Raw genomic sequence first — 26464 nt, forward strand, 5'->3', positions numbered from 1 at the left:
TCAGTAGTGGACATGTTATGCTTGCCCACGGTGGATAGGTGATCGGTTCTGTGATTATCAAACCAATTATTTATTTCAGACTGAACCTCAAAACAACAACATAAACAAAAGAGTCGATCAACTGAGCATCCCCTTGGCCTAAATAATAATAATAATAATAATAATAATAATAATAATAATAATAATAATAATAAACTATCAGCATCCCCTGAAAAAGTGAATTATTGGGTCCAAATAGTATGTTTGCCTTAAAAATAACACGTATTTGCGACAATTTATTTATTTATTTTACAAACTAATTTACTAATAATGTACTATTCCATTTGACACTCTTTAGTGTTACTGGATTAAAAAATAAAAAGGCCCAAAATGAGCACTGGGCCTCAATCTATGCCGTTACCCAAGCCCATTAATTCATCCACTTTGTAAGTACTCCCTCCGTCCCTCGGACACGTTTTCCTTTTTGGGCCGTCGCACGAATCTTGACATATTTTCAAATAAGGTAATAATTATTATATTTTATCTTCTACTTTATCACTTTTATTATCTTTTTTCTCTTACTTTATCTTTTTTATACTTTATTAAATACACTAAACATTAATCTACAACTTCTTAATTCTCGTGCCGAAACTATACGTGTCAAGATTCGTGGTGGGACGAAGGGAGTATTATTTTTGGAAAGCTTTTAGAATGGAGTAAAATTTTGAAGTAGCCAAAATGAAGCATAAAACATAATTTATGGCCACACATTGAAAAAACACAAATTTTGGTCATTTTTATTGATTTGGACGTTTTTACCCTTAATGAGGCGGACCGGGTAGGATCAGGCACGCGGGTCGCGTGCCGGGTCGGGTTAGGCACTTATGGCACTATTAGTGCCATAACTGCCAAGATTTTACTTTGGTTTTATTTTGGATTTCCGATGGCACTTATGACACTAATAGTGCCATGACACCCTCTATAAAACCAAGTAAAATAGTCATCTTGGCACTTATGGCACTAATAGTGCCATAAGTGCCAACGGAAATTCAAAATAAAATCAAGTAAAATGATCATTTGGACACCTATGGCACTAATAGTGTCATAAGTGTCATACATGCAGCACAAATACAGAAACAACATCATTTAAACCCTAAATGGAACATCTAAACCCTAAATGGATAATTTAAACCCTAAATGGAACATCTAAACCTCAAATGGATAATCTAAACCCTAAATGAAATATCTAAACCCTAGGGGAAGTATGCACGTATGGCACTTATGGCACTATTAGTGCCATAAGTGCCATAAGTGCCATACGTGCAGCACAGATCAGATTTGTCGATAGCTGAAATTGAAGGAGGCGAAGATCAGATCTGTCGATGGAGGAGGCGGCGCAACGATCAAATCAGATCCACCGCCGCCGCCTCATCATATCAGATCCACCGCCGCCTTATCAGTTAAGATCTGCCTTCGCCGCCGCCTCATCCTCCGCCACCTGACCGACCTCCTCCACGCCGCCGATTTCAGAGGACCGGATCTCCTCCACCGCCGCCGCCTCATCCTCTACTCCGACGAAGTCTGCCCAAGCCGCGAGAGCTTCGACGAATTCTTCAAGCTCGGCGCCGCTGGAGAGAGAGAGGGAGATGAGAAAGAGAGAGGAGAGAGCGGCAGGCGAGATGAGAAAGAGAGAGGAGAGATAGAGAGAATGGTAGAATGGTCATGACATACAAAAAATGGCCAAAATTTATATTTTTTCAAATGGTGGACAAAATTTGATGTTGTATGTTGAATAGGGCCATTTGACCCTATTATCTCTTTAGAATGTGTTTCAGTCAGTTTTAACCGTTGAAAAAGAAGAAGATCAATCCGAATTGCGAAATTGCACAGGAAAAGGCGTTTACCGTTTTCCCTCGTCAGTATTGATTAATTCTCTGTTTAAATCTGACTAATTCATATATAGCCGAAAAGAGAAGAAAAAGAATTCAAAAATGAATACCGGCGGCGGAGCTGGCGTTGCCGACGAGTACACGAGCACCTCCTCCTTCATGCAACTAAGCCACGAGGCGTGGCGGCGCTACCAGCATCTCCTCGACAAATCGACGCCGCTGGTGCTGTACCGGTGGATCTTCCTGGCGGCGATCGCGGGGGTATACGCGCTGCGCGTCTACTTGGTTCAGGGGTTCTACATCATCACTTACGGCCTAGGAATCTATATCCTGCAGCTGCTGATCGCATTCCTGTCGCCGCAGGTGGACCCCGAGATCCAGGGGCTGACCGACGGCCCCGCTCTCCCCACGCGCGGCTCCGAAGAGTTTCGCCCCTTTGTCCGCCGTCTCCCTGAGTTTAAGTTCTGGTCAGATGAGATCTTTCTTCATCTGTTAATTAAAATAATTTCTCTTCAATTACTGGTTCGATAGTGTAAGCGTATCGCGCGCACTTAAAACAAGTTACATAAGACTTAATCTGGCATGGCATTCTCATCTAGGTCAGAGCGTATCCTGGACCAAATTTTAGGTTAGTCATCATTCACGGCATTATTGTTAAGATCATAAATTTAGCTAATTTTGATAGGGATGAGGAATTTTATGTCAGTTCATGCCAATGATTTATGCGCATTGAAGTTTAGGGTTGATCTGAGTGGTGAATGCTTGCATCTTTGCTGTAAGGTGCCCACTGGGACTTTACAGAGAGAAATATAAGATTTCATGTGCCCAAATTAGTGGGTTGTGGAGTGGAGTAGGAGGTGAGGTATTGAAAGGAGAAGGATAGGGAGAAGAAAGATCTCTAAGCATTTGCTTGACCTTATTATCAATGGTTTGAACAGGTATCAACTTTGATGTTTGAGTTGTAAAATAGCTATTTAGTTTATGTGTTCCACCAGGTGAGAGAATCCTAGTTATTCTTGTTTTAAGTAAGTCCTTGTCTGTCAGGGAATAGCAAATCTTGGAAGGAAAACTCTAAAGCCCAATACTAGTGAACAGGGTATTTGATTGAGTGTATGGGATGCTGATGGGCTTGTAGCGAGTAACGACTCCTATTACTTGGCACCTGTCTAGTTTACCGGTGATCGGGCATAGTTAGTCCTTTTTTAGTTTTCTTCTTTCAGATCTCTCGTGTCTTAGTTATTTTCCGTCTTTTATGAGTTTAGGTAAGTCTAGGCTGCTCTTTTCCTTCCAGTAGGCCATTTGTGTCTAGACTCTAGAATGGTAACACAATGATTCCTGGTTCCCAATGATAGGAGAAGTTGATTGTCCAGTTCTCACTAGAGCTGGAGCATTACGTGTGTGTCTGTGCTGACAGTTTTGGATTGAACTTTTCATATTTTATTCATAATAGATGTTGATTCCTTTGGAAACATCTTTTTGTTAGCTCTGCACATTTGCACATGCCTCAAATGTCATGCTGCTTGATTATCACTGAGTGAATAATGGTTTTCTTTGATAAATTAATGTCTCCTCTTGCTTGGAAATTGTTCATAAAAAAAGTACGAAAAAAGTGGGTAAATTAAATTGCTGGCTTATTTTCCCAGACTAAGTGTGCTAGAGTTCATTTGAATTTCGCAGTTCAAACTTTGGCCAAAAAGCTTGGCTCAAACCTTGCAATCTGCAATAAGCTAGCTATTACTCAAATTCTTGGTCTCCAAGATATAGGCAAAATGGTAGCCATATGAGGACCTGCATCACAAACTTAAAAATAATTGACAGAAAACAATCCACATCTGCATTAAGTTTAAAAATTCAACATCACTAGTTCAAAAACTACTATACTGGAAGCCTCAGATAGACATGTGTGTGTCCATTATCCATTCACTTCCTAACCAAATCCCTTATTATGGTCCACCATCGGGTTTCTTGGTAAAAACACACATAACAGTAAGCAAGCAAGATAAGTATGAATTCAGTGTTGAAAAAACCCTGAATTGATACTGGTACTGTCCTCGTAGAATTTTAATCTAGATACCAGATTTAATCTATTTTCATTCTCGCTCACATTTTGAGAATGTCTCATCGCTAACTTTGTTAACTAAATTCTTTATTATTGTCTACTATCAGATTTTCTTGGTCAAAACATAGTTCCCTTCCCCATTGCCTTGAACAGTGAGTAGGCAAGATAATGGATGTTTATATGCAAAACTCATTGTCTAGTGTCAATGACATGAATGTGATGATATACTATTTGATTTAGTCGATTTTAATATCAATTTGAATCAAGGACTCAAGCCGTCAAAGCTTTGAAACCATTAGCCATGAGTAGGTTTCACTTTGCAAGAGGCTGTAATAAAGTTTGAGTTGACATTTTGTAAGATGATACGAGTACTTTTTAGCTGATATGAATGCCAAAAAGTTTTTACTGTTCTAGTTAAGCAGTTTACACCCACCCCTGTTGTGATTTTTTGGCCTAGTATATATCTTCTATCTCCAATGCAGTTCAGCCTATCTTGCTGGTCCTTTCTGCTATGAGTATTTATTCCATCTCCAATACATAATTTATTGGAAATATGTTTTATCCCATCTTGTCGGGTTTTTCCACTATGATTATTTATTCAATCTCCAATACAGTATAGTTTAAAGGAAACTATCTGGTTTTAATATTTTGTCTTTTTTACTTTTACCATAATCACTTCTAATCTTGATCTGCAGGATGATGGGTTGATCTCTTTCTTTCTCTCTCTGTTGTAGGCATTCACTCATAAAGGCTTTTTGTGTTGCTCTTTTGTTGACGTTCTTCAGTGTCTTTGATGTGCCTGTATTTTGGCCAATTCTTCTGTTTTACTGGTCGGCTCTGTTCTTTTTAACTATGAGGAGGCAAATCATGCATATGATTAAGTATAAATATGTCCCGTTCACATTCGGGAAGCAGGTGTGTCCTCATTCAATCCATTGTTATAAACTTCTTCCAAAGCCATTCTTTTTAGTTTTAACTTTTCAGTTACCTCCCATGTTAAATTTCTAAATCTTTTGCTTCAGCGTTATGGCAAGAAGGCAGCTCCTACTGATGAGACAAACACTGGAAGACCATAGTTCTTAAGGTAGATTAGGGCATTAGAATTCTGAAGATTCACATGTTTCCGTCAAATTTTGATTGTGATTACTGTACTCCTTTTAGTATTCATGTGTATCATCAGCAATTAATTCTTTAGGGGGCTAGTGACCTTTCTTGAAGTTCATTTTCCTGTGTTTAAGTGCTGTCGTTTCTTAACTCCTGCTAGGTATAGCTTACTACACCTGGGATTTCATTATCTGATCGGCGATATGTAAACTTTCCTGGTCAATTACATTTCTTTGCCCTGCCCTGTTTTTTAATTTTTTATGAAATATGTGAGAGATTTTTATGCATCTGATACTGTGGTCCTATCTTTCCTCCCTAATAAGAAAATAGAAATGTCAGCTTCATTCCTGTGACCAGTGACCATCATAGTTGGCTGTGCTCCGTGCAGGCTTTCAGACAAGTACCTTTCACCCTAAAAATAAAACAAAATAAATCTCTCTAGTATTGTCAGCTCCTATTTTAACTTGCCGTTGATGCCACTTGATGTCATAAATGTTTCAAACTTTAGAAGGCTACTTATGGCAATCTTTTCATAAAATTTTATCACTGGCTGAAAAGAATGCCACTGCATATATGAGCTGTAGGTGCAGTGAGCTCCTTTTGTGTGGTTGTGAATATGAGATTCTACTCTTAGGATATTGTTTTTCATAAATCACAAGAGATGGATGATAACTTTTTCTCATGGAATAGATGAGAAATGAACTTTAGCGTTACAGGAATTCATCTTTGAAAGCTCTCTATCATAAAAGATAAGGGAAGCTAGTAGGGAAGTTGATATTATTGGTGGGACGGAAGGGCCATGTTATTGATGTCACTGTAGAAAGGGGTAGCACACTCTTCTGCCTTAGTATTTCTAATTATCAAGTCTCTGTACTACTTTCCATTTGGTACATTATTTCACATTGGCTTGTCGTATTAGAGGGTACCATATTATATAAACTTCAGTAATAAATAAACGTTTTAAGTCTTGCTAATTGCTGTCTAAAATAGTATGTTGATTGGCATTGCCATGCAAATTATGTATCTGGGCTTCTAGTCTCTTCCTATACGGTCAACAGAGCCAGCCATACTTACATCAATGGTCGGGGAAAAGGTTAAATGCAGAAAGGCACTCAAGTTTTTCTACCTCCTGGTAAGTGAGGAATTGAGATAGGGATGAGTAGTCTATTCATAATCTCCTCTTTGTTTTTGATATATCTGATGAAATATGGTGTTGGAAATATTGGTTCGTTAAATTGAGAGTGAGGACCTTGAGAAAATTGATTGGTAGATCTCTTGTTTGTATGAACTGTTGTGTATGGTTTGCAAGATGCTTGAGTTGAAGAGATGTATGGTGGTAAATGCCGATGAAGATAACTCTTGTAGGTGATAAGCCTGTTGGCGATGGCATGGTTTGAAGCCATATATGTAAATCCAGAGTGTGGGAATAAAGCAGCTAGGAATAAGATGAGGATTGTACCCAAAAGATTAGCACTCAAAAGGTGAATGGGGCCTCTCTCACCACTAACTCAAGGATTGGGTGGACCACCCTTTATTGGTCTCGTGCGATCGGCCCCAACTTTCCCTCTCTAAAATTCGGAATATTGCTCATCTCATGTTTAGCTCTCCAAATTGTCTTTGTTTACTCTGTTTTTTGTTTTCTAATGCCTCACTTTGATGTTCAATTAAGAAATATTATTATTGCTTTTGGTCTTTGAGTGTCTCTATCCTACGTTCCGCATGCAGCGCAACAGTTTTACCTATCCTACGTCTTCTTAGTTGAGTTGTTATTTGTGGAAGTGGATTTCTTGATAATACAATTTGGACTTGTAATTTCTCAATCTCCTAATTAAAGATTTGTTCCCGTTGGGATTTTTATGTTGGAAGAATCTTGTTATGGTTGAGACAAAGACAAAAGTTGTTGCCCTGTTCCAAGTGATGAAAACCATTAAACGAATCCAGTTAAGAAGAGTTGAGCAACTTGATGGCGTATGTTATTTACTGATATTGACTAATGCTAAATATTAAATGCATGACACAGGCGTCAAGTATGGACGTTGGTTGAATCTAAACCTACTTAAGATTTGCATTGATTGAGAATTTACTCAATTCTGGTCCACAATATATTGTCTCTTTCCTGCATTATAGCAATCAAGATATGCCCCAGCATTTTGGCCCATAAAGTTAGCTCAAAGTTTTTAGGTGATGAAAATTTAAAGTGAGACAGGTTAGATTACAGCAGCAGCTTGATTATAGAATTTAACAAGATAAAAAATTTCTAAACCAAATTTGAAATTGATATAACATAATATTGTCAGTGTACTAGTATAGTACTATCTCGTATGCTTGCACCTAAGATTCATGTCGGTATCCCAGATCTGAGATTTGATCTAAACCCTTGTGACGGGGATCTTGGCGGTGCTGCGAGGGGGCAGGATCGAAGAGCACGTCGTTGTCATGTAACCACCACCAGCAGATGCATGCTGGTTAGTGGTGGTGGCATATACTCATTAATTCTGAGCTAGAACTGCATGATCCGAAACAAAGATTGATCGACTAACAGACGATGCCAAGTTTCCAATTTCTCGAGAGTTTTGTCAACCAAAAACCTAGTCTTGATTAAAGTTTGTGGACTTTGTTTGATCTGAGATCAAGAACTTGTTGAAGTTGAAGTCATTCTTGTTAGAAAATAGCTTCTGGTTTGTTTGTACAGTGAGGAAATGGGTTAGAGTTAAAGGTGAATGATAAAGCAGTAAACTTCTGGTCAGCTTTTCTGAGTCGGGGAGAAATAAATGTCGTTGTCATAATGTTACAAGAAATGGATATTTAGACTAATAGTTCCATTACTTGATTAGGCAAGCATCATTTTGTGAAGCTGTGATTAGAATTTTCAAGAAACATAACAACATGCTATATATACCACAAGATAAAGATGATATCCAAGAAAAAAAAATAGCATGTGAAGGAGTTTAGCATTTGCTAATGCAAAATTATTGACAACATATTGCAAATCCCTGTGGCCTGGTACCACAACTTCTCTTTCATTTGCTGTTATTTGTTTCCTTTTCATTGCGGGCACAACAAGCACTAGCCTTTGTTTTTTTAGTTTGTGGTTTTCTCTCTCCTTTTCTTCTCTCTCATAATTGAACAATGGAAGGTGGACTTCCTATGCTCAACTGTTTGTTGCAGCATACACTCAGAAGCCTATGTGCATGCTCCGATTCTTCTCCGACTCCTTCAAAGTGGGTGTACGCCGTCTTTTGGAGGATTCTTCCCAGAAATTTTCCACCTCCAAAGTAAGCAACTTTTCTTTGCAGAAAAGGAATCATGTGACACCATCATTGCTTTGATTCTTGATTCTTGGTGCGGTTGTTTTAGAGGTTGTTATTATGTGAACATGTCTTTTGATCTTGTTCAGGTGGGATCATGGAGGCGGCCTCCTCGATCGAGCTAAGGGAAACAAGAGGAACTGGTAATGCATTCACAACCAATTTTTTCAAATGTATCTTGCCTTTTCCATGTCTGATTCCTCATCTGGATCAGGATTCTTGTTTGGGAAGACGGGTTCTGTGATTTTTTTGAGTGCGAAAGAGCTGGAAATGGATTCGGGAGGAGAAGGTTTGGAGCTGATATCTTCTTCAAGATGACTCATGAAGTCTACAATTTTGGAGAGGGGTAAGATCCCATCACTCTCTCAACTCATATACAAACTAGCATCTTACAATCTCGTTTTTCTTGACAGATTGGTGGGTAAAGTTGCATCAGATAATAGCCATAAATGGGTGTTTAGAGATACCCCAACAGAAAATGATCCTACCTTCATTTCTTCATGGAATGTATCCATTGATCCAGTAAGAAAATATTTTACATCTCCAATTTTTGAATAAAAGATGTTCCCATTTCACTGCTTAATCTCTTGAATCTCTCTCTATTTCGTGTCAACAGCAGCCAAGAGCATGGGAGGCTCAGTTCAGCTCAGGCATTGAGGTCAGAAAATGCATTTTCTTAAATTTTCTGCTCTCTTATTACATTGCATCAGATTTTTCAACAACAACATATACATGACAGACTATCGCGCTAATATCAGTTCGAGAAGGTGCAATCCAACTAGGCTCATTTGATAAGGTGTGTATAATAGTAGTCAATGTGTTGTTATCATACATTATGCAAAACACATTTAACCAAGATTATTGATTTCTTTAGGTTGATGAAGACCTCAACATGGTGCTAAATATACAGAGAAAGTTCAGCTACCTTCAGAGCATACCAGGCATATACATGACACAGAGGCCAAACCATCCCATTCACAATCCACAGCTCGACTACAACACTGCCCCGAGACTTATGCAGGCGACTGCAACGCTAAGTGACAAGCATCAGATGATAGGTTTCGAAAGGCAAAACTGTTTAGGATATAACAACAGTCCACAAATCTGCAGCGCTGAAGCATCACCCTTGTGGTCTATTCCACCCCTTTTGCCCTCCAATCTTGGGCCGTTTCTCCCAAAGGCTCCTTCAGCACCGCTTCCATACTACGGCCCTCAAGGCTTTGTTCATGGCGACATCTTGCTCAACAGCAACAGCAACAGCATCACTCTAAAGAGCCACAAGTTAGAGGGTGTCGCGTCCTTCGATGACAATATTGATGTTGTTAAGGTGGAAGCCGGAGGCGGGCAAGAAGAGGGAGTTGGTGAAGAAAAGCATAGCCAGACTATGAGATTGGAAGATGGGGTGCTGGCTTTAGGATTTGAACTTCATAGAGGAGCACAAAAATGTTGCAAATCTTGATCCATTGAGGCATTATGTCAATGCCATTATATTGTTACTAGCATTATTTTTGTCCCTAGCTTCATCGTGTGCAAGGAATTGTTCATATTGTTATACAGAGCAATAATACTAAGTGATTATCTTCTATTGTCCTAGCTTATGCAATTGCGCTATAAATATTTGTGTCAAAACAATTTAATTAAATTGATAGTAAGTAAAAAAGTACCGGCACACTCATAACTGGCAATTTACAAAGCCTAAGATATTAGAAGTAGCAAGAACTTGTAGTTTAAACCTAAATCAGGTTTGGTAGAATTATAGGAGAGAGAGAGAGGGGAATAATTGCCATTTTGGAATGTTTATGAACATTGAGCCATCAGTGTCATGTATAATTTGGATGTTAGGAGACACCATATGATTAGTGTTAAGCTACAACTATAATTCATTTGTCCATTTCCTATACAGCGAAGCTGGTGATTGAAATTGGCCCACTCTGCTTAATTGGTTGATGATTTGGACAATTAATTGCTTTCTTGATATTATTAGGGAAAGGTGTACCTTCTTTTTCTATGCCGATTTTCTACTCTTTGCTACTGAGGATCACTCCATATTGAGAAGTGCTTTAACATAATTAAGAATATAGTATTTAGGTTTAAGTGTTTAGCAGTAATTCTAGGCCAACCGCTCAAAAATGTACTGCAAATAGTACCCTAATATTTGTGTTTTTTCCTCATTCTGGGCAATTTGTAGCATCTATATAAATATTAAGGAAATATACACACTTTTGATAACTAAAGTGAAAATATACTCACTTTCATAATTTTTTATCATATGGAGTAGTTAATCCAACAGGATTACGAATCAACCGTAGATCTTGATGATCCAAGGGCTGAAAATGATTCTTATTTTATATATTAAGAAATGCTCTTATTTTAGCCCTTCCCTATATATATATATATATATATATATATATATATATATATAGGGAGAGGTTCAAATAAGAACCACTAAATAAAATTAGAACGGAGAACCATTTTAAGCCATTCGATCATCAAGATCTACGGTGGATGCATCATCTTGGTGGATGAATGCAGATCCTGGGTTCGAATCCTGAAGGGAGCAAAATTTTTATTATTTTCGGATGCATTAAATTTAATCGCAAATGCATTAATTTATATAGCAGATGCATTGATTTTAATGGTTCTTATGTTCTCACGATAAGTGTGGTTCTCATTATAACCACACCATATATATATATATATATATATATAGGGTTAGCTTATATTGAGATTTTAAATATTTTGAGATTTTGAGATAAATGAACATATCAATAAATTCTTTGAACATAACCAATATAACTGATGAACATATGAATCTATTTAATTTATTTAAAAAACACGCCACTTGTAGGGATTGAACCCCAGACCAACGCGCGTTCATAAAAATTAATTGACAAGTTCATCAAAATGTACTTATATGTTCATTTATCTCAAAATCTCAAAATATATATAAATCTCAATTGAACCAATTCCTATATATATATATATATATAGGGTGTGGTTCTAGAGAGAACTACATTATTTGTGAGAACGGGAGAACCATCAAATTTAATGCATCCACTGTAAAAATTAATGCATCCGCTGTTAAAATTAATGCACTAAAAAAATTTTAAAAAAATGCTCCCTTCAGGATTCAAACCCAGGATCTGCATTCATCTAACAAGATGATGCATCCACCGTAGATCTTGATGATCGAATGACTGAAAATGGTTCTCCGGTCTTCTTTTATTTATGGTTCTTTCTTGAACCTCTCCCTATATATATATATATATATATATATATATATATATATATATATATATGGTTAGGTTCAATTGAGATTTCTAAATATTTTATCCTACAGTGAACATATTAAATAAAATATGTTGCGTTCATCAAAATTATATACATGTTCATAAAAAATTTCAGCGAAATTGATAGCCATTAGATTACATAAAATAGAAGGATGAGATCTAAATCTCAATTCTACAAATATTTAGAAATCTCAATTTTATATATATATATATATATATATATATATATGGTCTATTTCAGCAGAAAACCCCCTTATAAAGAGAAGGAAGAAGAAATCTGAACCATTCATTGAAACTGAATGGACGATTGAGATCAAGTCACTTTCTTATTTTAATTAATATTATTAATTACCGAAAAATCTGATTTTGGTTCATATCCCGCAAATTTGTTATGGAAGTTTATATCCCGCAAATTTCTCTCATTTTCCATCCTATGAGCTGATTTGATTTCAATATATTCATGAAATATGTATCAGTTGTTCATCGTATGTATATCAATGTTTAGATAAATTTTTAAAAAACAAGAAGAGTTCAACAAAAGTGCTTTGTATGTTCATCTACCTATATCAATGTTCATTGTAAATTTTTATCGCATGTATATCAATGTTCAGATGAATTTATAAAATACATGAAGAGTTCAACAAAAAAGTTTTGTATGTTCATCTAACTATATCAATGTTCACTGTAAATTTTTATTGCATGTATATCAATGTTCAGATGAATTTATAAAATACATGAAGAATTCAACAAAAATATTTTGTATGTTTACTAACTATTCACAAGTATTGATGTCTTTATTCTACAGATCGAATATTAAATCAGATTTGATTAGATTTAATTAAGGTAATTAATGGATATGATAGGAGATTCAATTAATATAATATCCTTCATTCCTAAACTTACAAAAATAGAGATTATATCTACGTGAATCTTGTGCGTTCGATGAAGCGAATTCAAGGGTTAGGATTGTTTCTCTCTTCTTTCAAAATATATGTTTTCTGATTGAACAAAGAATTTTTCGAACAATCGTAATAAAATTACGAACATCTAATAAAATATTCAAATTTTCTTTATGACATAAAATATTTCAAAAATAAACGTAAAAGAGATGACAATTTTTTAAAATTATACATAATTTGATAGTTAAATAATTTATTGTTGTAAAATAATTAAAAAGAAAACAAACATAGACAAACCAAAAATAAATAAAGAGAAAAAAACCCCAAAAACTAAACTAGATATGGAAAACAAAACAAATATAGCGAATAATCTTACTTCATTAGAAATTGTTAAATGTAGTATAAAAGGACAATAAAAAATAAAAAATCGACATGAATAAATATGTGGAGCATGTCTTCCGGAACTAAAGAGATATGGTCAACACAAATAGGAAATGGGGCGGTTAACAAAAAAAAGTTAATTACCTAATTAGCCTTTATTAATATTTAGGGATTACTTAAATCAATTACTACCGTTAGATTTAGGAAATCCAACGGATTATTTGTATTCTTCATACTCAAAATTTTTATCATTCTCCATGGATCCACTCCATATATATATATATATAGGGGGTCACTCCAATAAGATCCCCTATTTTTCGTGTAACATAAGGCACGATCTAATGCGTTTATTTTATCAATTCTATGACTGATATTGTATCTGGAGAGAGATTTTTTTTGTTCGAATTCTGGAGGGAGCTGAATATTTTAAATTTTGTTATTCATCAGTATACTCTGCATTGTTCATCAGTATATACTGTCTCGTTCATCAATATGTATGTCTTATTCATTGTCCCCATATTACACGAAAAATAGGGGGTCTCACTGGAGCGCTCCCCTATATATATATGGGAGGGCTACCGTGAGAGCACCTATTAAAATAAGAAATAAGAATTATAAAAAATATATGAGTTTTATGTAGAATACGCATGAATTGGCTGGGTAAATGTATGAATTGTAAAAAATAATTTTTTTGTAAATCTATGGGATTCGAACTCATATATACACTAGAAAAATACGAACTAGATAAGTTTTTATTTTAATTTTTTTAATTTTGTTTTGTGGAATCGAGATTCCAAAATAAAAGAAATGTAGAATCTCATATATACACTAGAAAAATCGAATTCGAGGCTGTAGCCTGCAGCTCTTATAATTAATAACAATATAAATCAAAATAATCAATCATAATACTTATTAACACGAAACTAAAACTTGCAATCAAACTAATCAATCATAAATCATAATTATATGATCGTACGAGGGAAAGACACTTGTACAAGAAAACAAAAGTCATTTTGTTTTCCAGCAACTCTTCCATTCATGATGTACATCTATTTTCAATATCAGTGATAATTGGTGACAATGACCTTTCAAATGGAGTAATAATTCGTATCAATGAAACTTAACTAAATGACCAAATGAGTTGCACCTGATTTTAGTAGCAAGACCGCCTCAAATATTTTTGGCAAATGGTTTTTTTGTATATAAGAAACTATCAAGTTTGTACCAAGTCATCTCGATATTCTTTTATTGAGGAAGATAAGAATGTTTGTTGTTATTTCATCAAGTTTCAAAACCATAAAGTTATTAAGATTTATGGGGTTATGGCCAAAAAATACACGAACTTTGAAAAAAGTTGCAATTTTCACATGAACTTTCAATTAAGCCAAAAAATACATGAATTTATATTTTTGTTGTAATTTTCACCTGAGTTTGACTTTCGGTCAAATTAGAGCTTAGTTGGCAATCGAAAATTAGCCTTATGTTAGTCTAACTTATGATAATGAGGAGTAGTTGGAAGCTTGGTGGTCTAAGAAGGCAAAAATTAATATATTTGACTTAATATCAACTGTCAATTAAGCTTTAATTTAATTGAAAGTCAAATTTAAGCGAAAATTGCAACAAAAATATATATTTATGTATTTTTTAGTTTAATTGAAAGTTCAGTTGAAAATTGCAATTTTTTTCAAAGTTGGTGTATTTTTTAGTCATAATCCCAAGATTTATTATGTATTTTCCAAATGAGTAATGCTAAACAGCCCACATTGTGGCCACCCACAATTTACCTAAATAAAAAATAATTTAATTTATTTAACTTATTTTTTAAAATAAAAATAAGATTTAGTTATTTTATCATATTCTCTACATTGCAGTTAATTTTTTGCAATTTTTTGGTAACTTTTTATTTTTACTAAAAAATAAATTAAAAATAAAAAATGCAAAAATAAAAAGTACAATGTAGAGAATATAATAAAATAATTAAATCCTAATTTTATTTTTAAAAATAAATTAAATAAATCAAGATTTTTCTTATTATATTAGTGTGTGGAAGGCCATAATGTGGATGCATAGATTTATTGTTTCCAAATTTATCAGTTTTATAAAATAAAAGCCGATCTCTCGTTTCAAGGGATATATTCCAAAATCTAGCATCCATGCCTTCACTAGAGTTTAAAATTTCAAGGGTTATAACTTCAATGAGTACTCAATTTTATGAAATATCCAATGTGAAAACAAAGAAATAGCCAAACATTGTATTTTAAAATTTAAATGCATAGCGATTTCGAAAATTTAGAGATTCAACCAAACTTGGTTATAAAGTACCCGCAAGAAACTTTTGGGCAGTTAATGAGCACAAACTTTGAAAAAGCAAAACGACAATACTGATGAGGCAATGCAAATCCATAAATACCGAATGGAAAAGGGTTTCTTGAATGTATGAACTGAAAAGGTAAAATCACAATTCCCCCGAGCCGCGCTGGATGATCACAGCAGCAACTTCTTACATCTTAATCATAAATAAATATCCAACTATACACAAGAATCTGCTTTGGTTTTCGAGATTCAAATCTGAAGCAAATGGAGAATCATGTACAAACCAGAGCTTTCCATACCCTCTGATTTCAATATGAGGTTACTTGCCTTCTTTCAATCCCATTGTCTCAAAGATCACTCTTAAGCCCTTGTCTACCCAAGGCGATGGGTTTGGCAAGAATGCGCTTCGACGCCTTCACGCTCAGTGGGTTTTCCTTGCTCTGCGCATTGCATTAACCACATTCATTACATGAGCAACAAAGAATTAGGAACAAAGCACAAACAACGCAAATACTCACCATTGAGCAGGTACCAGCACGGACGTTGCACACAGGGTAGTCGTGGGGGCAGCAACTGTAGTGGTCCTCGCAGCAAGAGGCACCCTCCAGCGGGCAGCATCCCCATGCAAAGCAGTACTTTCCGTACTCATAGATGCAGCAGCAGGTGGTGCTCTCGGGGCATTCAAAGTAGTTGTCACAAACTGAGGGTTTTGGGGCAGGGGATGGAGGAGATGGACCGGGGTTAGGAGGGTTTTCGCCTGTCTTGGTTGGGTACGAGGGCTCTATAGCGATTCCACAGATACCAGTCTTAGCTGCAATGTTGCGCTCCATCCTAAGATACCCCTCCTCTCCCCAGCTTGAACCCCAGGAGTTCCTAACGATCCAATAATCCTTGCCGTTTTCAGTACCATACCCGACAGCAACCACACCATGGTCCAAATTCGTTCCACATTTTCCGGTGAATATACCCTGATGAGATTTGGAAGGCGAAATAAGAGATTATGTACTGAAACCAAGATCCCTTGAACAACTATACATAAAGGGTGGGCAGCATGAGGCCTCTGATAAGACAATTTCCAACTGATGAAAATGGATTTTAAGCAACTTTCTAATTATGTCAAAATCTCAGGGATGAGAGGTATTAATGTGCCATTGAAGACAGAACTTACTGATTGATAAAGCTGGAAGTCCCTACCACCGGCTTCAATGGCAACGCTAATTGGTTGGTTGGCAACTGCCTTCTGCAGCGCCTTCTCATTGTTTACAGGTACGTCTTCATAATCATCAATTGATACAACTTTGGCGTTTTTCTGCAAACAAATTACCAGGGACGTCGTTAATTTCAGAGCAAGACAAACTAGAGTGCCACATTAGCTCAAAGAAACTGCCAAGAAAGAATCAATATATAGAACTAACCCTGTAAGTATCACATTTGCCATCCCTCCCTGTGTAAGGATAATCTTCATCCGAGTCGATGCCACCATTTTTGATAATGAACTCAAATGCATAATCCATAAGACCACCATTGCACCCTTGGTTATAGGACGTATCACAGTCCACCAGCTCTTGCTCGGAAAGCGAGATCAAAGAACCAGTTTTGATCTGGTTAATACTTTCTACTGCAGCAATTGTAGAGAACGCCCAGCAACTTCCTATAAAATTCCAATCATTTACAGGATGCATCACTATCAAGATCTTGAATAAAAGGAAGACAAATCTGCCTTAGTTACTTTAAGGCTCGACCACCATGTCTTGCACAAGGAAAGTCCTTGTCTTTTCCAAATAAAACAAATCAACAGATATTTTAAACCACAAATTATTTTTTTTAAAAGTGTCATCTTTGAGAAAGTAGGATGCAGCCAAGTTAGCCGTCTTATCGTGGCCCAATGGCCATAAAACGGATTCGTGGATGATTTTTGGAAAACACTAATATCAAGAAAGTAGATATAGGGAAACCAGATTTACACACTGATGAGAGATGATCAGCCATCAAGAATCACCCTTTATATGCTGAAATGATAATGATTGTAAGCAATTTCATCTATGGCTCTATGCACTCCCTATAGCGCCAAATACGAACATGTGATGTAGAAAATACAAATGATCGGATTCTATATACTTATACTGAGAGAGAATAGCCAAAGCCAACCATGAAAACTAAATATAAAAAGGCCCTCCTTTTTCGCTGTAAGTTATTTATTCATTGAGTTGCCTTTTGGAAGAGGTCCACCAAAATAAAAGGTCATGTTCATTTGTCTACAGACCAACAATAGTCGACAAAATAGTCGACAAAACAACAGCACACTCTCTGTCTTATCCATAATTTTTAAATAATAAAAAATAAAAGAATCAGAGAGAAACTTTATTAAAATAAACCGATTCCTATATTCTATACCAGCAATTTGCTACCAAACGTAAACTACCAATAATTTTTTATAATACCGATACAGCCCACCTATGATCTTCTTCACTTATTTCATCCACTAAACCCAATTTTCTCAGGAGGATCTCTCTTAACACATCTGATTTTGGACATACATATCTGTGAATCAAACTGCAGTTACCACTCTTTTTCCTATCATATTTTAGAACACCTCTGACAAATACATTTAAAAGAAACTCAACTGCCCTAAAAATGAGATGAAAATACATAATAACTTCTGTAAATTCTGGAAGCCTACGGATCAAACAATCAGAATAATTTACTAATATTTAGAATTTAGATCCTAAAATATGACAGCACATAATTAAACGTCTTTGTTATGCACCAATAAATAAATAATAAATATACACACGTATACATACTTCAATTAAAATTAAAACAGGATTTGAAAAGGCAAAGAAAATTAATTACCACAGCTGCCCTGATCCTTGACCGGAGCGACCGCGCCCTTGGTTCTCCAGTCAACGGAGTCCGGTAAATCATCGCCGTCTCTCAAAGCGTATCGATCGCTCTTGGTGGCGGCGAGCCGCCGCGCGGCGCGCGGCCGGGTCCCCAGATGATTTATCCGGTACTCCTGATTGGTCAGATCGGCGAAGCGATTGAGGCCGAGCTTGTAGGTCCGCCCCTCGACGGCGTTCTGCTCCTCGACGTACTTGAGATTGTCCTTAAAAATCTGGAAGCGCTTCTCCTTCTCGCCGAGGGCATTGTAAGACTTGCCGTGCTTCACGATCCACGACTCGTACATCGCCGTGAACTCCTCGTCGGTCCGGGCGGCGTCGTAGGAGATGATGGACATGTCGGCGGCCCATGTCTGGGCGAGGAAGAGGGGGAGACAGAGAGAGAGGAGGAGCAGAGAGTTTGTAGGCATGGCTAGGTTTTATGAGATTCCTTGTTTGTGGGTGAGGGGATGAAGAAGAAGAGAGTCGAATTATAAAGGGGGAAAAAAGGGAGGGACTTTATGGGGAATTACCATATGATTTAAAAGATTCTCGCAAGTTGCATACGTATGCGTATGTATATACGCAACTGCGCGTTGAGATATTTATTTTCAAGATTGGGATAATGGTGGTGATTGGGTAGTGTGAATTAATATTGTATGCGGATTATGATCGTGGATGCGTCGTATCGTATGTGATGAATGAGCAAAGTGAAATGCAGCTTCCAAAATTTCAGGCTCCCAAATAGGGGCAACAAGGGCTCTGCTTCATCCTCCAATAAATATGCCACACTTATGCAATGTTTTATTTCAAATGTCTTCTCATTTTCTTTTCAATTCTAGCTACTTATGTAATTATAATTTTATTTGCGAAACTTTTGGAATTGAAAGTCGCATGCTTCCGAATTCCGATCAAGGTATTCTACCAGTCAATCACATGGGAATAATAAGCATCAGAAGTCTTCTCTTCCAAAAAAGAAAAATATTACGAGTTTTTTGTGAGATGGGTTAAGATATGCATATAAATTTATCTTTATAGTGGAGTAGTATATTGGGGCATTTGCAAAAATGCCCTTTTCTTATAAACACTTGTAAAAATGCCCACTTTCATAAGTGAAAGTGGGCATTTTTACAAGTGTTTATAAGAAAAGGGCATTTTTGCCTATTAACACTAGTATATTTGTACTTACAAAAATCATTATAAACATGTCATAGAAATATAAAATCAATTCCGCAGGCCTAGATTAATTTTGTTCTCATAACATGTATAAATATAGGAATAGTTATTATACAATTGTACTATAAAATAGATACATTATAAATTTATTATAAAATATTAATTGTTGTGAAAGATGAATAATTCAAAAAAATAAAATTTTCACCGCATACCAAAATCGAACCCTACATCACTAATTTTATTCATTAAAGTCATGAATTCATGGTATATCTTCAAATTTTAAAAATTGAAAATAATTTATATTTTGTACAATATATACATGGACTTATTTGACACTCTCATCTTATATTAAATAATAAAAAAAAATATGTGTAACTTATACGATTCTGCACGAGCTATTTAATACTCCCCAATGTTAGTGCTAAACCCATGTTCCTTCTTTTGACGTGATATATATTAAAGGACAACGAAATTTCATGGGAAATAATATTTGTTATCGAATGGACCATGATCCAAGATTCTCAATTTTGTTTGTCTTGATTTCGAATTTCAATAAATCTATGCAGCCACATTATGGCCACCCACACACTAGTATAATAAGGAAAATTTTAATTTATTTAATTTATTTTTTAACATAAAAATAGGATTTAGTTATTTTACTATATTCTCTACATTGTAGTTATTTTTTTTTTTGCATTTTTTATTTTTAATTTATTTTTTAATAAAAATAAAAAAGTTACCAAAAAATTGCAAAAAAATTATTACAATGTAGAGAATTTGATAAAATAACTAAATTTTATTTTTATTTTAAAAAATAAGTTAAATAAATTAAATTATTTTGTATTTAGATAAATTGTGGGTGGCCACAATGCGGCTGTTTAGCATTACTCTTCGAATTTACTACTACTTTTTTACAAATTAAAAGTTATATATAAAAATCACAATATGATAAATTCAAATCCAAAAAATTTGATTTCGAACATTGATCATTTCACCATTATGTCAACACATAGACTCAAATTTACCTATTTTTTATTTATTTATTTTTACTTTAAGGGAGGGAGAGCGGTGGGGTTTTTTTTTTATTATTATAGTGGTATCACAAGTAGAAAATTGAGGGGAACTACGCCTATCAACTTTATTAGTATGATGTTAATTCAAAAAAATAAAAACTTTAGTTGTATGCACTTTATAGTTATCATGATGAATAATACAAATCCGCTTTAATTATCGGCTGGATTCAACTTTAGTTTTAAAAATATTAAAATAGAACCAAAAACGACTGCTAAAAGAATCAAAATGGTTTAATTCAAATTTTCAATTTGATTCAAAATGTGACTTCGTGAGTTGATTTATCTCTTGCATCTTCGTTTTGAGAATCTTTGGCGGTTAAAATATTATCACCCCATGCTATTATTGCGACGGATTTTAGGAAAATTGCAATGGATAAAGAAATTCATGTCTATATGTCATTGAGAAGAATAATATACTCGGAAGCTAAAATTTCCAGGTGAAAAGAAGCCTATAGGTGTGAAGTAGATTTATAAGAATATAACTATATAACAAGTACATTAATTTCCTCAATGGTAAAATAGAAAATTTATCATTTTTTAACAAAATTTTGCAATTGAAATTACGAGGAAACAAATTTTATTATCAAATAGGAAACTTTAAATTAAGAGTCACAATAAGAGATTGGTTGTGAAACCTAAGCAAAGGCCAATAATTGACCCTTTTTTTTCAAAAAATAAAAAACTCTAGAAAAAATACAAAATAATTCACACATACCAGCTTAGCTGTTATTTATTGTCCAATAATATATAATTGACCTTTTTTTTTGGTAAGTAAAATTTTATTCAAAAAAGAAAACGCACGAGGGGTGCAACCCGAAAACTGGTACACAGTTCCAAAAAACAAAACAAAAGATTTTATCCCAATGAATCAAAACAAGAGAAGGATTACACAACCAATCCCCCAACCTATAACAAGAAGTGCTAGGAAGAAGATTAGAAATCCAAAACCAAAACCTCACTTTGATTAACTCGATCAAATCCTCATTGCTGCTTGGTAAAGCCTTAAAGACCTTTTCATTTATGTGAATCCAAATATTCCATGCCAGACAAATTCATAAAGCCTTCAATACCTCTAAAGTTCTTCTCTTCCTTGATAACCCCAAATGTTGCTCAAAATGAGAGTTAGGATTGACATGACCAATATACGCAAGCCCAAACTAATTGTAACAGCTAGCCCAGATTCTATGAGCAAACGAACAAGAGAAAAATAAATGATAAACAGTTCCACCATCAGTGAAGCAAAAAGGACATTTGTCATCATCCACTTGAACACTTCTTTTTAATAGATTTTGCCTAGTTGAGATCTTATTCAAAAGAAGCTTCCAACAAACTTTGAAGTTTTATGAGGAGCAAACTTATACCAAATGTGCTTCAAAAATCCATGGGGAACTTTTTCTGGAGCATCTCTCTTTTCAACCATCATCCACTTGAACGTGAGAGTTAGCAATACTATATAATTGACTACTTTGATAAATGTGTGATAGTTATCAAGATCAACCAAAAGGTGATGTGTAGAGTGGAGACTACCATGATGGAAAAAAGTTCAATAGTTTGAGGTTTTTTTAAAAAAAAAACTATGATTGAAGAAAATGTTGACAAGATCGATGTTGTAACGTAGACGTAATGTGAAGAAAACTATACAGAAATAATAAACTAAGTTCATTTATTTCTTAATATTTCAATTATATTTTTAGATTCGTGGCATGTTTTTTTTCAAGTAATATGAACTATAGAGCTTGTCTAACTTAATTCATTTTTTTTAACATGATTTAATATTATTTCATAAATATTATGATATTCAAAATAAATTTATGAACCAGCAGCCGTGCAATTATCCATATCAAGAAACAAAAATCTTCTTATCTAAAAATAAAACTGGGGCTAGGACAAAGACTACATGAGTATATGATAATAACAGCTAATTAAAATCTGTGATCATTTTTCTAAAACTTGTCACATCACATCATTATTATATTTCAATTTTTAAAAATATATAGTGACAGCCTCCTTTTCCTTTTCTTTTTTAAGATAATTAAAATGACGGTCTCCTGATATTTTATACACCGAACTCATAATATGCGATATTTTTAATAATATAAATTTTAAAAATATTCATTGCAGCATGATTATTAAGAATTATTTTAGAATAGCTAAAATTGAATACGGAATAATTAATTGTCGATATCAACTAATTACCTCCATTTTTTACCGTATCACAAAAAAAAAAAAAAACTTACTTCCATTTTTGATTAGATAAACATATATTTTTAAAATCACATAATAATATTCAAATTTAAAATATTTAACTTTAGATATTAACCGCCAATATTACTAATCCGACATATACACACAATTTACCTCCATTTTTAGGGTAGGTATTCATGTTCTTAATGACAAAATAAATCTACAATTGACCCGCATACGGATTTCATTTTGAAACTAGAGAATCTTTTTTATTTTTTAAAACGGATACATTAGGTTGCTTCGGACTTCTCAAGCAATAAATATAAGCTTTTAACTTAAACGTTAATTTTAAGGATTAATTTTGATGGATAAAATAATAAGCCTAATTCTTTATTTATTTAGATGGATTGAAACTTTGAAATATTTCAAGATCTTTGATTATTTTTATTATTTAAGCTAATTTTATTTGATTCATAACTCATTAAAATGGTGAGATTAGAGAGATTCTACTCTTAAAAATAAAAATATTTAATCATTCATTTTATTAAGCATGCAAAGTGAACGTCCTCTAAAGACATAGCATAAATCTTTATGATATAACCAAAAAAGATAAAGTTTAGATAAATTTACGCGATTCAGAGTTAGAGGGAAGCTTAGGAAGTTAAGCAAAGTTGTGCTCTTTAAGGTCAAACAAAATGTATTGAAATTTGAAAGTGTAGCAATTAATTAGCACGCTTAGGGGCCGTTTGATTTGCAATTTAGGATTGATTAGGATTAAAATTATCTTGAGAAATTAGTGTGGATTAGTGTGGATTTATACTATTTCATGGGTGTTTGATATCATGGCTACTTAATCCTATATTATGTTTGATATCCATAGGATTATGTTGGATTATATTATCTAATACCAAAACTATCCTCACATAATTTTAAAAATATCATGTGTGTCCACCATTACTTGGGCATTTGCATCGATATGCGTGAGGAAGGGTAGCAGAATTTTTATCCAACTTCTCAGTATTAAATTTATCCGAGGGGGGGTGGGCGGATTATTAGTATGGGTTAATCCCACAAAATAGCATGGAGAAGTAGGATTAAGTAGGAGTTGACCATATTAACTGCACATGATATCAAACATCACACTAATATGTATTAATTTAATTTATCCTACCTATAAACCCATATCAAACAGGCCCTTAAGAGCTAAGATAGCTTACATGCAACTATAACTAACTACTCAAAATAACTTTATCAATATAATTATGTCCCTACACACACCACTAAGAATATCAATCGGGCCAACCCCTTTACTTAGTAGCAAAAATGGGGCGGAGGGGGAAACTTGAGAACAATTGCGTGGGTAAAATGGAGTGCACTTTGCTCCAAAAAAGATGAGGGTGGGATGGGATTTCGGAATCTGGATTGGTTTAACTGTGCTCTTGTGGCAAAGTGGCTTTGGAGATATCTTCAGGGGGGCGAGGAGCTGTGGATTAGGGTGGTGAGATCTATCTACGGGGATGTTGAATGGGGAGAAAATGGGCTGATGTGTAAGGGAGGAAGGGGGGAGGGTGGTGGCCGAAAGTTCTTGCAGTCGGGGGAAGTGTGGCCGGGAGGTGGTTCTTTGAAAATCTCTCGCGTCAGGTGGGGAATGGTAGGGATACGAAGTTCTGGCTTGATAGGTGGGTGGGAGGAAAACCTTTGAGATTTGCTTTCCCTAGACTCTTTCGACTTTGCGAAAATTTAAATGCATCTATTGAAGAGTCGGGAAGGTGGGAGAATGGGAGGTGGCTGTGGGAGCTTAAGTGGAGAAGGGAATTATTTGAGTGGGAGAAAGGGCTTCTTGATGACTTGATTAGTGTTATCTCTGATGGGGCTCCTCGTGCAGGTATGAGTGACGAGTGGAAGTGGAAAGCGACTAAGTCTGCGAAATTTACGACTAACTCGGCTTACCATGTCATCGCTGCAAGCAGAGGAGATTCACACTCTAACCAACTGCCACACGAGGTTTTAGCAAAGGTCTGGGATGCGCCGACTCCACACAAGGTGAAAGTGACAGCCTGGAGGTGTTTGAGGAATAGACTTGCTACTTGCTGCAATCTTTCCAAGAGACACGTTTTCCTTCCGGTCAAAGAAGCTTGGTGCAATTCATGTATTTTGAGAGAGGAGTCAAACGATCATCTCTTCCTTTCGTGTGGGAAATCCGAACTGATCTGGGACGCCCTTCAAAAATGGATCGGCATCAGCACGGTTAGACCAAAAGGTGTGGCACAGCACTTCTTGATGTTCAGCCATCTGGGACAAGGTAAGAGAAGCCTTAAAATTCTCAAAGCTTTATGGATGTGTATTGTTTGGCTCATCTGGAAGAAAAGAAACGAGAGCAGATTTGATGGAAATGTTTGGGAGGCGAAAAATCTGGTTTTGGAAGCGAAAGGTAGACTCTGGAGCTGGATTAAATCTTATAAGCTGTTCGTCGTGGACTGTAGCTTCGAGACTTGGTGCTCTTCGGCTTTTTCTCTTTCGTTTTGTATTGACATTTAGGTACTTCTGGTACCAGTCTCTTGCTTAATACAATTTCCTTTCCTGATCAAAAAAAAAAAAAAAAATCAATCGGGCCAACCCATCGAAATTTGGGTTAGCCCTGTCGGATTACGGGTTATTCGGGTGCGAGTTAATCGAGTTGAAAAAAAATTTGGGTTAGAAAATTTCAACCCTAACCCTAAATATTCGGGTTTCGGGCTAGTCCATCGGGTTAGTCGAACTCAAAATTTATTTTTTTAAAATTAACTAATATATTTATCTTGATAATATTATATTTGTAATAAATAAATTCACACATAAATAAATAAAATTTCAACGTCGATTTACATAATAAAGATATAATATGCAACATTTTGGGCAGTGTCATGTATAAGATACTAGTTGATTTGATTTATTTACTGATTTGAGGGTCTACCTAACCCCTCACCCTTGAGTGTTTTTTTAATATATATATATATATATATATATATATATATATTAAATAGGTATCATTTTTTAATTTTATATCTAAATATTTTATGTTAGTATTTTATTAAAAATACAGAGAAGTGAAATGACGAGACTTTATAAAATTTTATTATTTTTTAATTTTTATATCTAAATATTTTATGTTAAGTATTCGAATTTCGGGCTAGCCCATCGGGTTAGTCGAGCTGACCCTATCGGGTGTCGGGCTATTCGATTGTAGGCTAGTCGGATTATAATTTTTATCGGGTTCTCAAATTGACGGGTTAATCGGGTCAGTCCACGAATTTCGGGCTGAATTGATATCCCTACACATGACTACATGAGTCCATGACTGCATGCATCTAGCTATTGTCAATCGTATTTTTATTTTTAAAAAATTATAAAAACAAAAACAAGTAAATAAAATTTAATAGGAAACTGTCGTAATGACGGAATATGTCATCGTTATTATTTATTTATTTTAAATATTTCGTTATTAATAAATCTTTAACGATAATTCATCGAGAATCCATCGTTGATTAACGGCGGTATAATTTATCGTTAATATTCATCGTGAATTGCATATTTTTTTATAGTGTATGTACTTGACAATCTACGTGGAGTATAATTGTCATATATACTCAGCTAGAGGGGTGGAGTATATGTTTTTAATTTTTTTGGAAAATAACAATTTTAGAAGTAACGACTGTCATATATGTTCACAAACACCACAAGATTTTTACTTCTCTTTTGTATCTGGAGTAGGCAAAAAGACAAAGAAAAAGATTCCAGGGACAGTGTGTTCATACTGAATCGAAAAGTATTGGTCCAAAAGTCTGCAAATAATTGAAGTTGAATATTGTAATAGAAATTGTGTATTGAAACCCCCCATTAGGAATATTGAATATAGGAGTAAACTACATCTATATAGTAATAAAAAAATGA

The 26464-nt window shown here is 34.9% G+C and overlaps 4 protein-coding genes across 8 annotated transcripts; 3 read left to right on the top strand and 1 right to left on the bottom strand.

Annotated features, from left to right (window-relative positions):
• The first annotated feature begins 1797 nt into the window (after positions 1-1797).
• Positions 1798-5318, top strand: LOC130998241 (protein RER1A-like). Of its 2 annotated transcripts, XM_057923680.1 has the most exons (3): positions 1798-2335; positions 4662-4842; positions 4950-5318. In XM_057923680.1, the coding sequence occupies exons 1-3, from the start codon at positions 1971-1973 to the stop codon at positions 5001-5003; spliced, it is 600 nt and encodes a 199-aa protein (XP_057779663.1). In that variant the 5' UTR covers positions 1798-1970; the 3' UTR covers positions 5004-5318. The 2 variants fall into 2 exon arrangements, with proteins under 2 accessions (XP_057779663.1, XP_057779658.1); XM_057923675.1 differs by having other exon boundaries at positions 4662-5318.
• A 135-nt stretch (positions 5319-5453) lies between these two features.
• Positions 5454-9924, top strand: LOC130998216 (protein RICE SALT SENSITIVE 3-like). 4 transcript variants are annotated; one of them, XM_057923653.1, is made up of 8 exons: positions 5454-6163; positions 8200-8306; positions 8429-8482; positions 8554-8685; positions 8753-8861; positions 8959-8997; positions 9079-9135; positions 9214-9924. In XM_057923653.1, the coding sequence occupies exons 1-8, from the start codon at positions 6110-6112 to the stop codon at positions 9796-9798; spliced, it is 1137 nt and encodes a 378-aa protein (XP_057779636.1). In that variant the 5' UTR covers positions 5454-6109; the 3' UTR covers positions 9799-9924. The 4 variants fall into 4 exon arrangements, with proteins under 4 accessions (XP_057779636.1, XP_057779631.1, XP_057779648.1 ...); XM_057923648.1 differs by having other exon boundaries at positions 5604-6163; positions 8956-8997; XM_057923665.1 differs by lacking the exon at positions 5454-6163 and adding an exon at positions 7834-8034 and having other exon boundaries at positions 8168-8306.
• A 5370-nt stretch (positions 9925-15294) lies between these two features.
• LOC130998254 (low-temperature-induced cysteine proteinase-like) lies at positions 15295-19009 on the bottom strand. Its single transcript, XM_057923688.1, has 5 exons — positions 18076-19009; positions 16638-16873; positions 16391-16531; positions 15741-16190; positions 15295-15662 (listed from the first exon to the last, which is right to left on the bottom strand). Exons 1-5 carry the CDS (start codon positions 18530-18532, stop codon positions 15570-15572), a joined length of 1377 nt encoding a protein of 458 aa, XP_057779671.1. The 5' UTR covers positions 18533-19009; the 3' UTR covers positions 15295-15569.
• A 4927-nt stretch (positions 19010-23936) lies between these two features.
• Positions 23937-25100, top strand: LOC131010599 (uncharacterized). The gene is made up of 3 exons (XM_057938199.1): positions 23937-24213; positions 24294-25029; positions 25073-25100. Exons 1-3 carry the CDS (start codon positions 23937-23939, stop codon positions 25098-25100), a joined length of 1041 nt encoding a protein of 346 aa, XP_057794182.1.
• The last annotated feature ends 1364 nt before the right edge of the window (positions 25101-26464 follow it).

This window comes from Salvia miltiorrhiza, chromosome 1 (assembly GCF_028751815.1).
Source record: "Salvia miltiorrhiza cultivar Shanhuang (shh) chromosome 1, IMPLAD_Smil_shh, whole genome shotgun sequence".
NCBI lineage: Eukaryota > Viridiplantae > Streptophyta > Magnoliopsida > Lamiales > Lamiaceae > Salvia > Salvia miltiorrhiza.